The sequence below is a fragment of the Glandiceps talaboti genome, chromosome 22 (genome assembly GCF_964340395.1).
Source record: "Glandiceps talaboti chromosome 22, keGlaTala1.1, whole genome shotgun sequence".
Lineage (NCBI taxonomy): Eukaryota > Metazoa > Hemichordata > Enteropneusta > Spengelidae > Glandiceps > Glandiceps talaboti.
The window spans coordinates 11,172,822-11,195,368 of NC_135570.1; the positions used below are offsets into that span (position 1 = coordinate 11,172,822).

Sequence of the window (22,547 nt, forward strand, 5' to 3'; positions counted from 1 at the left end):
TTCGATTACCAAAGCAACTAACAGTGCGCATTACGGTTCCGTTTTACATCATGGAAAACCTAGTCTGGTCGTTCAAATTTGTCTCTATATATTGTAACGTTATTTCACAATACAAACCCTGGTCATTTTGGGGTCACCATAACTCGAGACTGAAGCAGTTTTTTCTGTGTACGTGTGTAACTGAAGCTAGGATAGTGAATATCGTAATTACACATGTTGTCTTGGAATGATACAACGATCGTTAGATTGTTTCCCTGAAGTGAAGGTATCATATTCAGAAGTTATACCATAGTGGCATTATCTTGTACATCATAATTGGAGGAAGTCGAATCACATTTGGAGTTTATTGCAGCAATGGCTTGAAAATAACATAACTCAACTACCTTGTGGTAAAAATGGAAAAGCCAAAGATGTTTTAAATTCACAGAGTGTGCACGTTAAAGATATACATCAATAGAAAGGTAAGACTTGTTTTACGATACACGAATCCTGAATGTATAATGTCATTTGGTTTGCAACTGTCCCTGGATAAAACAACAGTCTACAAGACGTAATGAAGATTACCACTGTTAAAGTCAAACTTTAATAGTATACGTGTTAACTAAGCTGGTGAGCAAATATTCCCAATTAGAATCATATTACCTATTTGGAACTGTATATATCACACACAAAAAAAGATGTGCCTTGCGGAAAACTGTGATGTAATGCGGTAGGCCACTCTGAGATGTTTAAAAGATAATTGAATCGAACCGTATTTGTCAGTAGCGTGAAATCTAACGCCAAATGCTTGAAGTTAATTAAAAACTTGAGCTTACACGATTGTTATACTGTACCCTATTCCTAGACTAGGTCCTTTAATGATATAAGTTTAGTGGCCATATTCTTATATTTGTAAGGGTTCTATGTCCACCTCTCATACACACTCAGATGATATTAGTTTCGATTTTGACAGATTTTTGTCAAATAGTTGATAGAGAGTAACTTGTTGTCCTTCTTCAGATTATAGCATAAGGTAATTTGTTGGTGAGCCCGTAATTGTATTAAACGGTTTATTACAAAGCACATAGTGTCATTTTATAGCTCTTTCGTCGCAGTATTTGATTGAGTATTGGAAGTCTTATCAGCACTAGGTGATTAAATGGCGGATATATATGCATAAATAACATCTAACATGCAGATAGTGGAGAGTGGAAGTCGTGCAAACCACGGATCACTAGAGCAAAAATCCATACAAAATGATTCGTAACTTGTATATGAGAGTTGTTGGTGGCCGAGTGGATAATAGGATATTATACTCCCAAGTTATTTTTACAAGATATTATACCAACTGGTATTATTACCATGACAAGGAGTAAACGCAATCGGTTACATAACAGGGCAGTAGATAATAAGGTTGACTTTCTGGGAAAAAATTAAACCTAAAGCTCATCGAATTCGAAATATAACTTATAGTATAGTATAGTATAGTACAGGTTCGGGTTTTTTAATGGAAATTTCGCCTCAGACAAAATAACAGATGGTTTACAAAAGTGTCCTAAATATTCTCTGACCTATACTGTAACTATTAGTTATAGCAATACTCTTATGGAGCCAAAATTGAGAAAAATATATTCCATACCTGTGCTATTGCAAAGGCATTAAAGAAATTTTATTTGTTGTAGTTATTTTTAAATTAGTTATTTTCTGAAATGTTGAAAAAATGTACAGTTATTATCTTTATAATGCATAGACACAAACAGACGTGGTCTACGCTACTATGCAGAAAATGGCACGAGACGGATTCTCTTCTAAATCGTCTTTCGACATATATAACATGTTAGACAATTTGTTACTGATTGCACCGTTTAACTTAAAGGTCAGGAAAAACGTGGTTATCATACAATCAATGAAGTTCTCCGAGTCCTTGTATGACTTCCAAACTGAACTAAATAGCGCAATGTCTGTTTGGCTTCATATGAGATCTAAACGAATTCTTCTTTTATTTGAAACTGTGTGAATCACATGCTCGCATCAGTTTTTAGCACAACTTAACTGATAAGGATCAGTAGTGCTATAGGCATGACAAAGTGTCTGTCTTTCTGTCTGTCTGTCTGTCTGTCTGTCTGTCTGTCTGTCTGTCTGTCTGTCTGATGAAAGGTGGGAAGGGTTGGCAAGTTAATAAAGATTCAAAAAGTGTATGCAAATATCCCTAGCAACAAGACAACATCCATAGCAACATCAAAGTACAGTTGTGCGACAACGCCATTAGCGCTATTTCTTAGGCTGTGTCAGTGTGAAACAGTAATCACGCTATGTTATTATGTAATGACAATAATACTATGGTTGGATGTGTCAAAGGAATGAAAAAATTGAAATGTATACTTCTAACTCTAAGTTGCTTTTGCACCATTTTTCCATTACGAACAGCGGTCATATTGTTTCACGTTCATCTCTTCACATACGTGAAGTGTTTGGTAAAAAAAGAAGTTACAGTAATGTCATGTTTTAGCAAATCTCACATTGTATATACAGTAATCCAAACGCGGTTCATTCTACACTATCTTACTCACAAATCTCTTTAATTTGTACCCTCAGACATCATCTCTTTGAAGTCAGATAAATCTCTCCAGTGTACAGGGATTCAATGGCAATAGTTTGGTCATTTCGAATCGTAGAATTGCCTCTGTCTTTAGTTTCCCCCCCCCCTCTTCTTAGCTTTATAGTTCGATGTTAATTCCTCCACGCACCCTCCTACTTGCGTTGACACTTATTTACATATTTTACTACATTTTCACAATTCAATTCTTCTAATATTTCATTGCCATGGCTGTGTACGGTGTCACTTCCACCTTACCTTTCTCGCTATTCTATGATATCTGAAGCAGGAGAGGCTGTGTGTCTCCAATCAAAGGTTGTGCTACCGTACAAGTATATCCACATCTTAATATATACATGTATGTAACTTCGGTTTATGAAAAATAGGGCTACCGAACGAACGTCTAGCAAGAATACCAATTCATGGACCTTGTGAGTATCTTAATGGAATGCAAGAATTCATAGTTATTATAACGGACTCCATGACACAAATTTAAAAACATTGGACCTAGTCTAGGAATAGGGTATAATATAACAATCGTGTAACCTGTACTGTAAGCTCATATCAAGTTTTAGATTAACTTCAAGCATTTCGCGTTAGATTTCACGCTACTGACAAATACGGTTAGATTCAATTATCTTGTAAACGTATCAGAACATCTTAGAGTGGCCTACATCATTACATATGGTGACAGTTCCATCGCATCATTTCACATTTCCGTAGGGTATACATACATCTTTGTTCGTATGTGATATAAGCACTTCCAAATAGGTAATATGATTCTAAACTAGGGGTCAAAATAAGGTGTAGACATATGAAATGTGAAATATTAGCTCACCAGCTTTCATTGAAATAAATTTATATGCACAAATAACATGTACGTGTGTGGACATCACTAGTAATGGTAAAAAGAATTAATTTGTTCTGATACTTGTTGTGAATATGTACGTGTGTGTGGACATCACTAGTAATGGTGAAAAGAGTTAATGTTTTCTGATACTTGTGAATATGTACGTGTGTGTGGACATCACTATTAATGGTGAAAAGAGTTAATGTTTTCTGATACTTGTTGTGAATATGTATGTGTGTGGACAACACTAGTAATGGTGAAAAGAGTTAACGTGTTCTGATACTTGTTGTGAATATGTACGTGTGTGGATATCACTAGTAATGGTGAAAAGAGTTAATGTTTTCTGATACTTGTTGTGAATGTGTACGCGTGTGGATATCACTAGTAATGGTGAAAGAGTTAATGTGTTCTGATACTTGTTGTGAATATGTATGTGTGTGGACAACACTAGTAATGGTGAAAATAATGTGTTCTGATAGTTGTTGTGAATATGTACGTGTGTGGAAATCACTAGTAATGGTGAAAAGAGTTAATATGTTCTGATTCTTGTTGTGAATATGTACATGTGTGGACATCACTGGTAATGGTGAAAAGAGTTAATGTGTTCTGGCACTTGTTCTTTCGGTAGATGTAGAATTGACAATGTCATTTGTCAGATTATTCCAGTCATTTACATTGCAGGATAATAGGAGTATTTGTATGTATTTGTGTTTGCTGGTATTCCATGGAACGTGTGTGAATGAGATCGTCTGGTTGATTTTGTTGTACGTTTGAAGTACTGTTCTGTTGGTAAGCCAACGTTTCCATTTAGTGCTTTATATGCCATGGTTAGCCAGGAGCATTTTCGCCTGTTTTCTAAGGATTCCCATTTAAGGTCCCTTAGCATTACTGTAACACTGTCTGTTTGGTGTATACAAATAATATATATCAACTTTTTAAAATATATTTCTAATACAAGTGATATCAGTAAATATAAAAGACAGGAGTGTCATGATCTCTTTTCTCAATATAGCAAATATAAGCAAATTAAATTATGCAAATATACTCATAGAAATTGGATAACAGTAAGAACAACGGGAAGATGGATGAAGCAACGATAACGCGTGTCTGCCAGACTAAGTGTGCTTTGTGAATGCTTTCTATAAAGACATGGCTGAAGCATTTCGATTTGTTCATACTCTTACACGCTCATATGCAACGTAAGCAATGTACAACAAAACATATATGGGCCGGAGGCCTTGTAAAGCAATACATTAAACATATTGCTAATACTTTTACACGCATTGTGAGAATGCAAATTATGAGCCAGCATACATGGTTTAATTGGTAAATGTCTTTAATTATGCAAAAGATTCCTTAAAATTAACAGCTACATCAACACATTATTGGAATTCTTGGTGTGTTTTTTTTTACCATCAATGTAAATAATATATGCACAGGGGACATTGAGAATGTAATTGATTGATTGATTGATTGATTGATTGATTGATTGATTGATTGATTGATTGATTGATTGATTGATTGATTGATTGATTGATTGATTGATTGATTGATTTTCGTGGTTATACAAAAATTTCTTCCCTTCTTTCCAAGTGGCTAGTTTTTTTCTCTGGCAGCTGTATATAATTCACTTGTAATTGACTAAATAAAGACATCTTGTCCAATCTTCTCCTCTTATCTAAATTAAAACAACCCCAATCGTATAATTACCAGGAGATTGTGATGTCAAATACAAGTAGAACAGCTTGTGATCTAATCTAAATATGTATGATGTATATTAATGGCTACTGTTGTCATGACAATGTTGTTACTCACATCATGTATCCGCACAGAGCCAGTCTGTCCCGAACGTTATATAATCTCTCAAATGAAATGTATTCCATGTGATGTGTACATTGTTTCAGTAGTTTATATGTGTTGATTTACGAACAGTGGGGGGGGGGGGGTGTCTGGAAATTTTGATGAAACACTCATGATACAGCGTGGATGTTTTCAAACGACTGACTCTAACTGTCAATAAACTTGATACTCTGCTGTGATTGGATCCAACAAAACTTTGGTGCGTGCGCAGAAAAGGAATTATGACAGAAGCCATCCAGACATGGGTAGCGAATGGACCTTTCAGACTATACATTGCCTGCTTACTCGTACGCAGACTTATATACGTCAAGTTACCTTACCCAATATCTAGCTAGCATAAAATCCCTGTTGCAACGAATCCTTCCTCTAACCTAGCCTGGTTTTTTTAAGAAAACGAAAAAAAAAACACGACAATTATAAAGACGTTTCAAAACACATTGTACACTGTAGATTTGTTTTATTTCAAGGAGGTAATGTCTGAGAGTGCAAATCATAGGAATTTGTGCGTAAGATTGTACTGTGAGATGTCCCCGAATTGAAATTCTGGATTTGTAAACACTCTGACCGTTGGTGGTGCTCTTTATATGATTTTACGCATCTTTCAAAGGGAGTAAGTCAAAGTCAATAGTTCTTGAATGTATAAGGATAAACAGCTCTTAGGATGACCCAATTCTTTCTGTTTCTCATTACTTTTTCATAGTAACTATGAGTCGGTTGGTCGATTTAAAAAAAATCAAAAAAATCTCGTGCACGCGTTTCAAATTGACGACATTAAAGCAGTTTACTCAAGGTAAGCTAAGCAGTACGTCACAGCTGTCACTGAGGGCAGTGAAATATATCACTCAAATTATATAAGCTTTTTCAATCTTACCATCAATATAACCAGACAGTTTTAAAAATTTCGAGCAAAATATTATTAAAAATGGGTTTAAATATGCTGTAGTTACTAGATAAAATCAGTCTTGATCATACAAGTTATATGCAAACCATGCCCACGAAATTCCTAAAACGTATACATGTCAGGATCGTAATCTCCTTTACCATGTTATATACACTTTGAAGCCGATATTCTTCAGATATCACCTAATTATTTATATTCACATATTATGCAAATTAAGTTATCAGTATGCAAGTCAAACCTACGAAACGAGATGATTAAGCATAGTAGATAGTAATTGATGAGATATAAGACCTCCTTGTAGGTGAGGCGGTTCAAGTTAGCTATCAGTAACATGCTTTTCTCTTCCGTTAATGTAATAAATAAGATATGGTTGAGGTAGAATTTAATATGTGTAATGCTTTACAGAGGAATACTGAGCACTGTTTTCACAATTTTGGAATCATTATCATTAAAATGTTATAAAATTCAGGATTGGAGCAATTATCAAATTCACCTAGGTATCTGAAAGTGGCCGGAGACATCACAAATCGTACGACACACGTTTTTATTTATCTACCTTTGATAATTTCCCAGAAATAAAATCATGTCGTTGTCTAGGATACTAGATGCAGGGATGTTAGCATTTCTTAGTCTATAATAGCCGATTTTAAAACGCTTAGGACGACATGATATGGCTTCTTAATAGAGTCGTGCACGGGCTATTCAAAATGTTTCCTCTGTGAGTGCAAAGGTATTAGTTGGTCATTTACAGTAGGCAGTAAGTTACCACGGAGTCATTATAACAACCCGTACTCATTAGTGTTTGGCCACAGGGTATAGAAGGAAATAATTGGTTTCTGTCACACTTCAAGACAAAGAGTGTTCTTGATGTACATCAGGTGCAGTCAGCGAAGTTGTTCTTGTGAAAGCTGTTCTTACGCAATTTTAATGGGTTGGCAATTTTTTTCGATCGGTAGCGGGAGGGGGGGGGGGGCAAACAAGGGAGAATTGCGGCAGGGAAGTCATGATTTTGATACAGTGGGATTGGAAAAACATGGAATGGAGGGGAAGGGGTACACATTGTGTACGTCACATTGTGTTGATATAGTGGAAAGCACAAACGTTTTCCACGTATGGGATAGGTAAATCATTCACAATATTGGGTGGGCAGTGGGGTGGTGGGCAAGTTAAAAACCCAGTGGGAGGGAGGGAGAGCACATGTTCTTCACAATAAGTGGGGGAACATAAGAACAGCTAAACGCCCTCCCCACATTTTTTTTTGGGGGGGGAGCGATGCTATTAAAAACATCCTTTTTAGGTCTGAAACAATATACAATAAAAGAAATGCAGAATTCTACCCGTTGGCTACACCTGGCACATAATAGAGATATGTTATAATACAACAAACTCCAACTCCAAATTTCAAGATATCTCGTATTCATTAACAATGATATTCAACTGTTTTTCAGCTCCGACTTTAATTTGTTCAATACTTGCCGACTACCTTGTGATACTTTGTTTCATCTGAAGAATTCTTAAACCAGAATTTATGTGGATTCTGTAGACATGAAGTCCACGTTAGTAAGTATTAACAGACAGCATTTCTGCTCCTGGTACAAATTACAAGAAGAGTATTTCTATAGGCATTTTTCTTTGACAAAAACATATCCAATGTCAGGGACTGTGAAGGAGTTACTGTAGCACATACACATCTTCAACCTAATTATGAAGCGATTGTTTGAGTACGTGCCGTTTGTCACTAAACGTAGATGTCTAGATGGCACAGGCAGAATAAGCACCACGAAAGACGAAGTTGAAAACAGAAAAATCACGAACTTAACAATCAGCAATCAATTTAACTATGGAATAACCTTAAACGTCAATTTGACTAGTCGACTAGAAATCGTTTTCATCATCCCTAACCGATCTTATTTTTCTATCATTTTTTTCATTTCCTGATCATAGTTAAAATTAATTACCAAGAATAATTTTGTCATATGAAATTTGATGAGCAATGGGAGTTCTTCCGGACAAGATCAAATCGTAAGTAGATTTCTCTATGTATTGCAATTAAATTTGGGCGGTGGTTTGTGGGTTCACGTGATTCGATGGCGTCACATATATAATATGTGATTTAGAGTTAATGTTGCCATAGTATCTAGTCGATATTACGGTGTGGTTTGTGTAAGAACTGTTGAAGCAAGACACTGTCGGTTATACGCTTTTCTTGTTCGAATTTTGCGTACTTGCTAAGTCTGCAAATATGTTTGACAAGTGTTCGGTATTATTTATGATGAATGGAACGAACTTTTCAACCACCTGCGAGACGAATGATTCATATTACTATGAGCCGGGTGATATGGCGATGTCAATCCGGAGTCAACTGATCATCACCACGGCTTTTTCTTTCAACATGATTTTGTCGATCGTTGGCAATGTCATCGTTCTGTGGGTCCTTATATGGGGTCGAGCAACGCGAACTGATCTTAACGCGTTCCTAATCAACCTAGCTGTTGCGGATTTACTTATGGCGATATTCTGTATGCCGTTCACTTTTCCCACCATCATGTTTGGACACTGGATCTTTGGTAAGGCGATGTGTCCAACAGTGATTTTTATGCAACAGGTCAGTTATGGTTATATTTTTAGTTTTTACTTAGCATACATGTACTGTAGTCGACGGTAACTAAAGTTGTCTATTCATTCGCCTTACATCAGTACAGTATATACTCAAAGGAAGGCAGGCTGAGGTTATATGTTTTTGGACGTAATTTTTTTTGCATATTCTACTCACTGACGGATAACTTAACTATACCACTTGCCCCTTGTAAGTACAATACTGTGAGTACCTTTTAAATATACAGCAGAACCTATTCCCAAATTCATAGAAACTCGGCTTGTGCCCTGTCAAATAGTCAACTCTTTCTATAATTACCTTCCATTATTATACTAAACGACATTTTCAAAATAATTACAATCATCAAAATCAAAATATGAATTTGTCATTGAATTTCAACGCTATGAAATAGTTGAAAAATACGATGTTTTTTTTAAACAAACAATTTTCGGTAAAAGGAGTGTTAATGGTACAAGACGTCGAAGATATATATCTTTCATTGTTCAGCATGTAATAAATACAGGCAGTACACGAGACAACAAGACAAGGCTTCTATTTCCTGACCTGCCAGGTGCGCTACTCGCACGATAATATCTTGCGGTCTTAAATGATATTTTATGAAGTGGATTTTGAAGCTGATTGTCTGTAAAGAGAAGACATGTTCGAAACGTGATATTTGTTGATATTCATATCCTAACTTTTACCAGCCTAAAGGTAAAGTTTCTACCGTTCAGCGTTATGTGCTGTTCACGTCGAGTAAAGATCTGCAGAATGCTGTCTACGACTAGCTATAGGCAGTCGAATTTTTACCAAGACTACAATGGGATGTTTCACATGTATTCTGAAAGAGTAAGCTACAAGTTAGAATCAGGAGATTAAAAGGAGTAAGGTGTGAAAGGCGTTCATTATGTATGTTACGTATCTTTTACATTGAGAGGATATTACCTTAGACTGCCTTTTTCGTGCTTTCGTCGTTGCTATAGCCCCGTGATCTTACGAGAGATGCCATATATTTTTTTTTATAAAAGAAAATACATTTCGATCAAGTTCACGTGGATATACTATATTATAATATTAGGTATTACTTTGTATAATGAACTATTAATAAAGAAATGTCTTGAATATATATATATATATATATATATATATATATATATATATATATATATATATATATATATATATATATATGAATATATTCAAGATATTTCTTATATATGTAGAAGAACGGAGAGAAATCAATAGCCGTATGAGGAAGAGGGGATATAAAGACACAAACACAGATCAATAACTGAAGAAAGTGGACAAAATCAACAGACAAGATCAAAGAAACAAACCAAAAAGCATGAAGGAAGAGTAATTTTCCCTCTAACATACACCAACGCACTGCCCACATGTGATATGAGATACCATCTACACCCGAATGCAGAACCATTTCAACTCAGCCAACCACTCCCTTGCCGACTTCAAAATAATAGGAATCGAAAAGATATGGAAGAATAAATCATACAGACTCACAGGGGAAAGTTTCTGAATAAACAAACTCGTCACATACAGAGACAATGGAATAAACCACAAACAATAGCAACTGTTCTGATTACCATCTCGGGTCACCTGACTGGACATATATATATATGTATTCCTTTGACCCTACCAAATGTTAACACTTTTTGACATAAAGTACATTTTGAAACAATATGACATAAAGTACATCCTGACACTACTATCTAACATAAAGTACATTGTTGACACAGTCTGACATAAAGTACATTGTTGACACAATCTGACATAAAGTACATTGTTGACACAATCTGACATAAAGTACATCCTGACACTACTATCTGACATAAAGTACATTGTTGACACAATCTGACATAAAGTACATTGTTGACACAATCTGACATAAAGTACATTGTTGACACAATCTGACATAAAGTACATTGTTGACACAGTCTGACATAAAGTACATCCTGACACAATCTGACATAAAGTACATCCTGACACTATCTAACATAAAGTACATTGTTGACACAAACTGACATAAAGTACATTGTTGACACAATTGCAATCTGACATAAAGTACATCCTAACACTGCTATCTGACATAAAGTACATTGTTGACACAATCTGACATAAAGTACATCCTGACACTACTATCTGACATAAAGTACATCCTGACACTATCTAACATAAAGTACATTGTTGACACAATCTGACATAAAATACATTGTTGACACAGTCTGACATAAAGTACATTGTTGACACAATCTGACATAAAGTACATCCTGACACTACTATCTGACATAAAGTACATCCTGACACTATCTAACATAAAGTACATTGTTGACACAGTCTGACATAAAATACATTGTTGACACAGTCTGACATAAAGTACATTGTTGACACAGTCTGACATAAAGTACATTGTTGACACAGTCTGACATAAAGTACATTGTTGACACAGTCTGACATAAAGTACATTGTTGACACAATCTGACATAAAGTACATCCTGACACTATCTAACATAAAGTACATTGTCGACACAATCTGACATAAAATACATTGTTGACACAGTCTGACATAAAATACATTGTTGACACAGTCTGACATAAAGTACATTGTTGACACAATCTGACATAAAGTACATTGTTGACACAATCTGACATAAAATACATTGTTGACACAGTCTGACATAAAATACATTGTTGACACAGTCTGACATAAAGTACATTGTTGACACAGTCTGACATAAAGTACATTGTTGACACAATCTGACATAAAGTACATTGTTGACACAATCTGACATAAAATACATTGTTGACACAGTCTGACATAAAATACATTGTTGACACAGTCTGACATAAAGTACATTGTTGACACAATCTGACATAAAGTACATTGTTGACACAATCTGACATAAAGTACATCCTGACACTACTATCTGACATAAAGTACATCCTGACACTATCTAACATAAAGTACATTGTTGACACAGTCTGACATAAAATACATTGTTGACACAGTCTGACATAAAGTACATTGTTGACACAGTCTGACATAAAGTACATTGTTGACACAATCTGACATAAAGTACATTGTTGACACAGTCTGACATAAAGTACATTGTTGACACAATCTGACATAAAGTACATCCTGACACTATCTGACATAAAGTACATCCTGACACTACTATCTGACATAAAGTACATCCTGACACTATCTAACATAAAGTACATTGTTGACACAGTCTGACATAAAATACATTGTTGACACAGTCTGACATAAAGTACATCCTGACACTATCTAACATAAAGTACATTGTTGACACACTCTGACATAAAGTACATTGTTGACACAGTCTGACATAAAGTACATTGTTGACACAGTCTGACATAAAGTACATTGTTGACACAGTCTGACATAAAGTACATTGTTGACACAATCTGACATAAAGTACATCCTGACACTACTATCTAACATAAAGTACATTGTTGACACACTCTGACATAAAGTACATCCTGACACTACTATCTGACATAAAGTACATCCTGACACTATCTAACATAAAGTACATTGTCGACACAATCTGACATAAAGTACATTGTTGACACAAGCTGACATAAAGTACATTGTTGACACAAGCTGACATAAAGTACATTGTTGACACAATCTGACATAAAGTACATCCTGACACTACTATCTGACATAAAGTACATCCTGACACTATCTAACATAAAGTACATTGTCGACACAATCTGACATAAAGTACATTGTTGACACAGTCTGACATAAAGTACATTGTTGACACAGTCTGACATAAAGTACATTGTTGACACAATCTGACATGTATTACCATCCACAAGCAGACATAAAAACAAAGACACAAAACTCCACATAAATATACTTAACTGTCATTGTATTGAGATATATTCAATACAGACACAAATCTATGTTGCATACCATGATGAAAGGAAGGCGACACTGAACATCGATGATGCTAACTATCAATACAGAATTCTAAATTCGTGTCATATACAGCATTGTCGTCACTATCAGAACTATAATATCAGATCATCAGTCATGTGCAAGGAATAAGTCTGATCTCTGTCTGATCAATCATAGGCTTAAGAAACCGAAATCAAGAAAACCTCTTAAGAAACCCTCTTGTGGATTTAAACTGACATGCCTCGCTTCTGGATCAAATATCCCAAAATTAGCAGACAAGTCATGTAATAATTTTGAAAGGAAGACAAACTATAGATAATAGATATGCCTTGATTCCAATAACCGCAGGGTGCAGATGAATTTCGAATTTCATAATTTAAACTGAGAGTACACAGACTTTTTGGATTCGATGCAATCGAAAACAGTTGGAAACACTAAGCATTGTTAACCGCCAATCTAAATGGTAATTGAGCAAATTCTGGCTTTTGATACAAGAGTCTGGTGGATTATTTGTTAATGACCACATTGCCTCTTATTAGCTAGGGATTTTCCTGAATGAAGATAGCTGGCGAATGTAAGATATACTTGAATTACATGGCTTTCAAATTTTCATTTGCTTTCTATATCAGGTGCAGCCAACAAAGCTGTTCGTACACTATTTTTGTTTCAGTGGGAGGGAATCTTTTGAATAGGTCAGAGGATGGGAAAAGTCAGAATTTTGGCAGGCATCATTTGTATAACCTATGTCAACTGAGTGAGTATGGGGAGAAAGGAACACAGATTCGGCAATGCGGGCAGTATTTTGGCGTAATTAAATTTAGAATAGTGGAATTTGATAAAATTTAATATCCAGAGTGATTCGTTGATGTTTTATAGCTTAAGATTAATCTAATCAAACGAATATCAATATTTTGGAAAAGAAGATAAAGTTGAACGATGGTAAATGATCAGTAGGTTTAGTGGATGTTCAACTTAAATTATATGAGATATAATAGTTGATAAAAATAGACTTCTTAACGCAAGAAACAGAGCGAAAATTTAATATCCAGCAGCCGGATGCAACAGTTTTATCCAACTGCATTCTTCAAATTCTAAATCATACAACCTCATTCTCCTTTGATTACACTGAGTGGTATTATAGATTGTTAGAAGTAATATTCAAAATAAAATACTTTACCCGAGGAGTAATCAATTCCAGCAGTTACCGAAAACTACCTAAAATTGGTTTCCCTGCGTCATCTTATTACTCAAAATGTCAAAGAGCAGTGGTGTCAGGAGAATCGACGTCTCTCTTTCACATTCAAAGGTTTTATTGGCAAAGTTATTTTGATATTTTCCTAAGTTGAAAACAGGTCAATTCATTCAATAACATTTTCCAAATATAATCACTGCATTTATTCATATATTCACCAGTATACGCACAGCGTTTTATACTAGGCGGATAAATGTACTTGTATTCACATTTAATATTAGGCTCGGTTACCCAGACACTCGCCGTTGAGGGTAAAAACCTTGCTGGGGTGATGCCCTCAACGGCGACAGTCTGGGTAACCGAAACTACGTTAATATAAGTTATTCGCCACTCAATTTCAGCTTGGAATCTAGCCTAGGACTTTAGCTTTTTCAGGCAGCGTATTTGCCAAGATGTTTGGGGGAACATGACTGTAAGATAACATAACAACATAATTTGAACAGTGTCCGTTTTCTGTACAAGTTCTTTAATTATTTCCCAAATGCTATAAGCGCCTATTTATAAGACGTACATTTTGTTTTACAGTACAGCTGACGAAAACCAACATCTGTTGCGTTCTTAGAATACTATTTCAACACATTTCAGAAACCAAATATATCCTATACATATGGAAGAGGATTGGGTAAAAAAAATTGGATTTTTAATTTATAAAACAATTTTATCGTGGCTTTCTATTTGAAAAATCTATATGAAACAACATTGGCAAAGTCTGGGTATGTGCTCGATACACTGTAAAACATTTAAAATGTGTCAAAAATGTGTTTACAATAGCAAAAATTTTAGACATGTATTAATCTTTTGCAATTTATTGAGTTACAAACAAGGACTTCACGTTGATTTTTTCAAGTAGAAAGCCATGATAAAATTGTTTTTAAAAAAATTAAAAATCCAGAATAAATACCCAATCCTCATCCATATGGCCACTTTAAAATTTGTTTATTAATGTCTTTCTAGGTTTCGACTGTTGTGAACATCCTTACTTTAACCGCTGTTGGTATTGACCGCTATTTTGCCGTTAAATACCCGTTGAAGATCCGAGTTACCAAAAGGAAGAAAAAGGTTGTTTTTACTATCTTGTGGTTCATCGCTTTATCCCTGGGTACCTTGCAGACCGTCTTTGTAAGAGTGGAAACTATCGACTACTATGGTAAAACTGTTTACTTCTGCAGTGAATGGCTTTCGGAATTCAAATTTGCCAAAGGATACGAATTTTTCGTGATGTCGGTCACCTATCTTATTCCTCTGTGTATACTTGGATACACGTATTTCAGTATTGGTGTTCACCTATGGGGTCGAACGTTGCCTGGTAATACGGACGAAGTAAGGGATCAAACCCAAATCAAGGCGAAGAAAAAGGTAGGCAGGTTCTTAAATAAAATTAGAACGACACTGCTTGCCACTCGATGACAAACACGCCTTCAATATATGGCACTACCATAGGCAAATCCTAATGTCTAATATCATTCAATGTATATGCTAATGCATTATGGGAAATAAACAATTTGAGGAGCTTCACTCCTTTAGAAAAGCAATGACCACACAACGTGTTGGTTGGTTGGTTATGAGAACACGAGGAAGCTGTTATTTCCCATAATGCATCGGCCAAGTGTAGCGCCCATCTCTCATGTGCCAGATGGCTCATTCTTATAACTTTATCATCAGGTTTGGTGAAAGTATCTTTTCAAAGCGCAAAGAAAGGTAGTTGAAATAAAAGCAACCTAGCTTTGTTTCACATTTCCCCTATAACCGTGAACATTACAACACGTGCTTGAACACTAACACTGTATACATATATTAGGAAAAATTCGAATTCGCCACACAGTGGAACGTCATGTTTGTCCTTTGTTTAATGCTGTGTTACAAATAATATGCTTTGTTGTTTTAGGTCATTAAAATGCTGATTGTCATCGTGGTCTTGTTTGCAATTTGTTGGCTTCCTGTCCATGCCTTTAAGATCGTTACCATTTACTATCCTAAACTGTACGGCGATCTACGATACCAAGATACCATGAGGATTCTGAACTGTACGGTATTATGGTTGGCAATGACTGATAGCTTTGTGAATCCATTTATATATGGTTTTCTTAACGACCCGTTCAAGGTAAGTAAATGATAACTTAGATAAGATGATTTCTACAAGAGATTTTTGAGAAAGCTCGTAGATTCTAATAACTCTAGTTTTGAACTCAGTACACATCGTATCATCGTCTAGACAGACTGCAATTCTCTCATCTGGCAAGAAAGACAAAACTGCATGCCTTTAGACATATAGAAATAGATTGAAACACGTATCAAGCTTAGAATCAATAAAGAACAACTCGTTTCAAACATGCAGTCACACAAAAAATGTAGAATTCTATGCAATCTATGTTCGCGCAGAGGAATATTATCGTTCGTAGACAGACAATATTGAAATGACATTTAAAATTACTACCATACTACTAATTACTACTAATTTGTGTCTTATAAGCCCAAGGGGCTGGATGTGGCAAGTGTTATGAACAATTGTACCAGATCATATAAACAAATGTATACTTTAAGTCCACATAGGACACGTTAATAAATAAAATACAACAACAACAACAACAACAACTACCATTTTGTTTCAATCTCTGATTTTTAAGTAATTTTTATTTTATATTTCTCCAATATATTAAATTACCATAAACGGAGTTTATAAGCTCAAAAAACTCCTATTAAACTATTCTAGTATAGTGATAATGTCTATATTAGCTATGACATTTCAAATTCTCTTCTGGCATCGTTAGAGCTGTTGATTGCATAATAGGGAGTTCCTGTACTTTTTTTGATATATGACACGTATGATAAATTACGTCATCGTATAGTTTATAAGTTATACCAGGTTTGAGTTCAGGTAATTGCAAGTGATGGCTAAGTATACATCAGTAAGTAGAATGCTGTGAGTTCCTTTTAATATGCAGAAAAAATTACATCCTAATGACATATAAACTGAAGTTGTAACGTTAACCTTTAAGAATTTATGACTTAGGTAAATACTTTGAAATCTACAATTGTGATGATAAACACAAAGTTTGGCCATGGGCGGTATTAGACATTAATAAGGTTTACTTTATATATATATCAGGAAAAGTACCACAGGGCTGGCTGATTGAGGAGAATTAGAATGCAGTACGATACGGATATTAATCAACACAAGACGCTGTATCTGCTGTTAGCTATATGTTTCAAATTCAATTTTCTTCTCTGGCAGAATGACCTCAGGGCTCTAATGCGGCGTGCATCTATACGTTTGTTGGGGAATGAAAGATCACGTTATCGGTTAAGATCTCGTAGTGTACGGCGGCGATCGAGTGGCTCTGGCACCAGACTTTCCTATCTGTCATCATCGTTCTTAAGGCGAGCACAACGTTCACCCAAAAGGTCCTTTAAGGTGGCAGAAGAACAAATTTGAACAAGCTAAGAAAATGGAGATTGTTAAGCCAATGTGACAGATCATACACAATGGCATGCGATCGAGTACATTAAAGAGACACATGTCAATTTGAGACACTATAGTAGATTTTGATCATGTACACAAAATCCATCTTATACAATGTTTATGTTAATTTTGCCTTCACAATAACGTAGACTATCAATATATAGCATAGATTGTGGTATGTACATTATTCATTTATTCGTTGATTCTGATGTCAGTGGTACTTTTTGTATGCACCCAGAAAGTATACGTAATTTCATTGATTTAAGTTTCCCTGACATATTCTACAGATCTCAGTTAGTAGTGATGATCAGAAATGCTCCACTAAGTACAATAAATGTGCATTTCTTCAGATGAAACAAAATATTTGGGGAGAAAATGTTCAGATCAGGCCCATGTCTTTTTAAAATTTCGGCGCATGCGTCTTGAAAAATATAACAAGACACGAAATTATGTAGAGACCGAACACAGCTAACAATGCAAAGAATTATATATATATATATATATATATATATATATATATATATATATATATATATATATATTTGAAAAGTTCAATGATTCAACTAATTTTACTCTTGTCTCTTTTTTGTATGTGAAGGGGTTGGGCAGTTAAAGGGGAACACCACTTCAAGTACCCACTTCCTTCAGACAAATAGTCATGAATATGCGTCATGTATCTAATACACATTCATTTCTGCTGATACCCATGATGCAATGGTGTACCACTGAAAAACAAGAGGTGAAGCAAAGTTTCAATATTTTGTTTCTTGGCAACCGAGTCAAATCTTTGTGATGTTAAATCAAAAAAATAACTCAAGAATTCGGAATTAATGAAAATACTTTTATTTTCTGGAGTAGCGTTTCCCTTTAAAGGTTTTCGTCAATTACTTTCTCATGTGTCTTTTTCTAAATGTACTCTGTTCCTAATTACGAAATGTCGATCGAATCTGATTGAAAATATTTTGAAAAGATATTTGTTGAGCAGTTTTGTATGAAATATGTGGCACAAACGATATTTCGAAATCTATCATTTCAGAAGGTTCATTTCTGTTTTTAAATCATCTAAATTTACTGTTTTTAATTCTTAGTCACCAAGGAGATCGTTTTGAACCGTAGCTTTGCACAGTTGAATGCACGAAAGCTAGACAAATTACAAATTATGTCTGCAGCCATTATGAAAGTATACATTGCAGCAAAGATGATGAAATCTAGATTATCAATACCCATGCCTTTTGAGTGCATCAACATAATGTTCGAACTGAGCATTTTCGTAATATTTTTGTTCTCCGAACAGGTTTTGTGGTAAGCTTATATGAACAAGGACATAACTTCCATGTCTTGTAGACATAACTGTCATAGAGGTTAAAGGTTACTTATTTTCTAAAGCACCTTTTCTATTTATTAATATTCAAAAGCGCTGTACATAAAATAGATTTAAAAGCATGGTAAAACAATCAAACAGAGCTAAACAAAAAACAAAAAACAACAAAAAACTGGTTACAATAATTATAAAAAGGCTAAAATGACAATTTATCAAATGCACGGTAATACATCAATACAGTTTATAATATTATTTAACCAGACGAGTTTTTTAGTTTAAAACATTCAACATCAGCAGTCCCCTTTGATAGATTTCATATAATGTAGTAGAGAAAACAAGAATCTCCGAGGGAATTTACTGAAGTACCATAACTTGAACTTCACATAGAGTCAGATAATCCCGCCGGTCTTTCAATTGAACACTGACAAAACGACCCTCCATGGGCCCATTACAGTCAAACATCAAAGTTGCGTGGTAGACTCTATCCCATCCAACCAGTTGTCCACAGCGGACATTTTCACTAATCAGAGCGCTGTTTCCCACTTTCACCTCAGCATTCAGTAGTCGTTCACCTGCAGTTATTGAAGTATACATTTAGCAGTTACGTGTATTGAAATAGAGTTTTAGAAGGTTGATATTCAAGACAACCACGAGTCACAGATATGAGGCCATTCATTGAAATAAAGTTGATAAATGAAAGGTAACGTACACTAACTTCTATCCATTAAACCAGTTATGTGTATTAACATTGCTTGAAAACATAAACTAATCTTGTTTATTAAAACTGAAAATGTAGTACTGAAAAGTTAGTTGTAGAATTTTCATGTGATGTCATTTACTGGAATGAAAGGAACGTATGTGAAGTCAAATCACTAATATTAAATATAACTATACATTGGTGAAAATGTACATAGGTGGTAATTCAACTGTTGTGGTAGACCAATCAGTGCTAAGATTGTAACCGATACAAAGAATGTAATTTGACAAATTACAACTGTACATATCTCTACTTACTACAACAGTCCATTCGATTGGTTACGATGACGTAATATACAGGGTATGACGTAAGCAAATCTACTCTCCACCATGCATTCATGTCATCCTGGGTATGGGAGCAAGTGTTATGAAATACTGAAGTAGTAGCAATACCATCGATGGCATAGTCGGATTTGAAATGACGGAACTTGCTACTTTGAAATGCAGTCCCAGTTACGGCAACATTGACTAAGGTGGACGTCTCTACAAAAGAGAATGAATATTGTTTGATTAGAGAATAAAATGAAAATAGTGTCAATTGTTCCTTGTGTGTGTCTGTCTGTCTGTCTGTGTGTGTGTGTGTGTGTGTGTTAATCATAGTAGTGAAAATGTCTATACGACTGGTACGAGAGAGAGAGAGAGAGAGAGAGAGAGAGAGAGAGAGAGAGAGAGAGCAACGTCGATAACAGTAAATATGTCTCTATAACGGTATATCTAGAATAACTTTGTACTACGGAAACATACTTGAACTCTAACGATGTTGTAAGCATTATGCAATGTAGAATCTGCACGATATATATACTGCACAATTTGGAATGATAATAGCATTAAAATTTTCACAATCGAGAAAAAAACAGATGTTGAAACGGGGGGGGGGGGCGTTTCACGAATCATTAAAATGAGAAAATTTGCTTGATCTAGCAATGTAAACTCTCGATTAATGATTCGAATCACCGTCAGTACAATGCACAAACCGATCAAAAGATATCCATGTATTGAAGTTGGACTAAGACACTCGTTATTGACATTTAAGACAAGTATTCAAGGTAGTGCCTCCCTTAAAGATGGGGCCAAAAAAATCACTCATACCTTTAGCTGAAATAAATGATATGTTAGAAACAAATATAAGAGGTTGTTTTCTTTCTTTTTTTAAGGAAGCGATTTAGAACATCAAACCTTTAGCTGTAGTTTGGATTTCTTGACTCAGAGATGATATGAAGGTGCTCAGTGCACTCGTCGATGGTGATGGACTGCTAGATGGCAACGACGTTGATGACACAGTTATGTTTAAGATCACGTGGAGATATTGCTGTGGGGTAGTATTCGTTGCATTTACACCGTTGTCAGATGTCATTTTGGTCGTATTCCCGACAAATAAGGATGTGGGATTCCTCTTTGTCACACCTAGATTGTAAAAAAAAAATCATATTTGAGTAACCAGAAATCTTGATTCAATCAATCAGCTAGTCGGATACATTTATTATAAATACCACTTACTTTTGAATTGTGTAGGTGGACATCCAACGAAAATTATTTGGGATCCATATTTAGCTTTTTGCCTTGTTAGTATTAATGCTCTTTCCCACGATTTGAAGTTATTTGTAGTAAAAATTATAACTGTACACTCTCTAACTGAGTGTTTTAAGGATGGTGAAAACTCAACTATTCGTGGTAATATATAATTCAACAAGTCATTGAGAATGACATAGTCCCCGCTATAATTGGGTTTTAAGGAATTATCACTACTCTGATCACACAACAACATTTGTGAACCTAAAACAAACATACTTAGATATGTTGTGTGTGCTTGTTGGACATGGAATATGCCTCCAACAATAAAGGATTGGTTGGGTATGGGGGATCATATCACGATGAAAATGGAGTCTGAGTTATGGCTTTAGACATGGAAAATTCACAAACAAAATGGCTACCAGGCAGCCATATTGGATCGTATCACAATGAAAATGGATATGCATATGTATGTCATAGAACACTGTCCTAATACCGACTTTGAATGAGATCTGTTCAAGCATGTCTGAGTTATGGCTTTGGACATGAAAATTCACAAACAAAATGGCTGCTAGGCGGCCATATTGGATCGTATCATGACAACAATGAATATGCACATGTATGTCATAGAACACTGTCCTAATACCAACTTTGAATGAGATCTGTTAAAGCATGTCTGAGTTATGGCTTTAGACAGGGAAAATTCGCAAACAAAATGGTTGCTAGGCGGCCATATTGGATTGTATCATAAAACAAATTGACGTGCATATGTATGCCATAGCATGTTGCCCCTGTACCAAGTTTGAAAAAAAATCGGTCCAGGCATCTCCAAGAAACGGCTGCGGACGGACGGACGGACGGACGGACGCACGGACGGACAGACGGAACCCAATCCATAAGTCCCCGTTCCGTCCGCGGGGACTAACTAGTCGAGGATTTGCTGTAAAATAGATTTGCTGTTAAATCTACGTCTACTAGACGGCAATCTGATTAAAATCTGATGTTAGAACGCCTTTCGCCCAGGAAAAAAACTCACGTAATAGACGCAATAACGATGGAATAAAGGTAAATAAAGGAAAACCAGCCGATCTAACATCAGATTTTAATCAGATTGACTAGACGGGTATGGACAGATAAATTTGATATGAATCAATGAAAAGCGTTCCCATTTGATTAGCTCATAATAACTTTCCCCTTGGAAAGGAAATATTCTCAAAAATTATCCAAAATGAAAGGAAGCTAAGAACTAACTGATACAGTGTTAGTCAAAGGACCACTTATAGATCAATTTCTCAAAAACATTGAAAACGACAAAACATCTATTAGTTACAGTTGTATAAGTTCAAATGCACACAATAATACACCCCTCCCCAAATTTATTGTACGATACTCACCATTTTCGACTTCCAAATAGGAGAGCCCAATACCTATCCCGATCGATAGAGTAAATAATATAACACCATTGCGCAGAACTAACTTGCGACGTTGTTGAAAGTAATCTGCCGCCTTCTTATCACCCAT

The 22,547-nt window shown here is 35.3% G+C and overlaps 1 protein-coding gene across 1 annotated transcript; it reads left to right on the top strand.

Moving 5' to 3' along the window:
- Positions 1–8,524: 8,524 nt before the first annotated feature.
- LOC144452533 (substance-P receptor-like) lies at positions 8,525–17,413 on the top strand. The gene is made up of 4 exons (XM_078143633.1): positions 8,525–8,791; positions 14,935–15,336; positions 15,866–16,081; positions 17,213–17,413. The coding sequence occupies exons 1-4, from the start codon at positions 8,525–8,527 to the stop codon at positions 17,411–17,413; spliced, it is 1,086 nt and encodes a 361-aa protein (XP_077999759.1).
- Positions 17,414–22,547: the final 5,134 nt, after the last annotated feature.

Bases quoted from the DNA above. Each gene is read 5' to 3' on its own strand.
- LOC144452533 (XM_078143633.1), top strand. From the start codon at position 8,525: ATGGCGATGTCAATCCGGAGTCAACTGATCATCACCACGGCTTTTTCT. The intron at 15,337-15,865 runs GTAGGCAGGTTC...TTGTTGTTTTAG, and splicing joins AAATCAAGGCGAAGAAAAAG to GTCATTAAAATGCTGATTGT. The intron at 16,082-17,212 runs GTAAGTAAATGA...CTTCTCTGGCAG, and splicing joins TTCTTAACGACCCGTTCAAG to AATGACCTCAGGGCTCTAAT.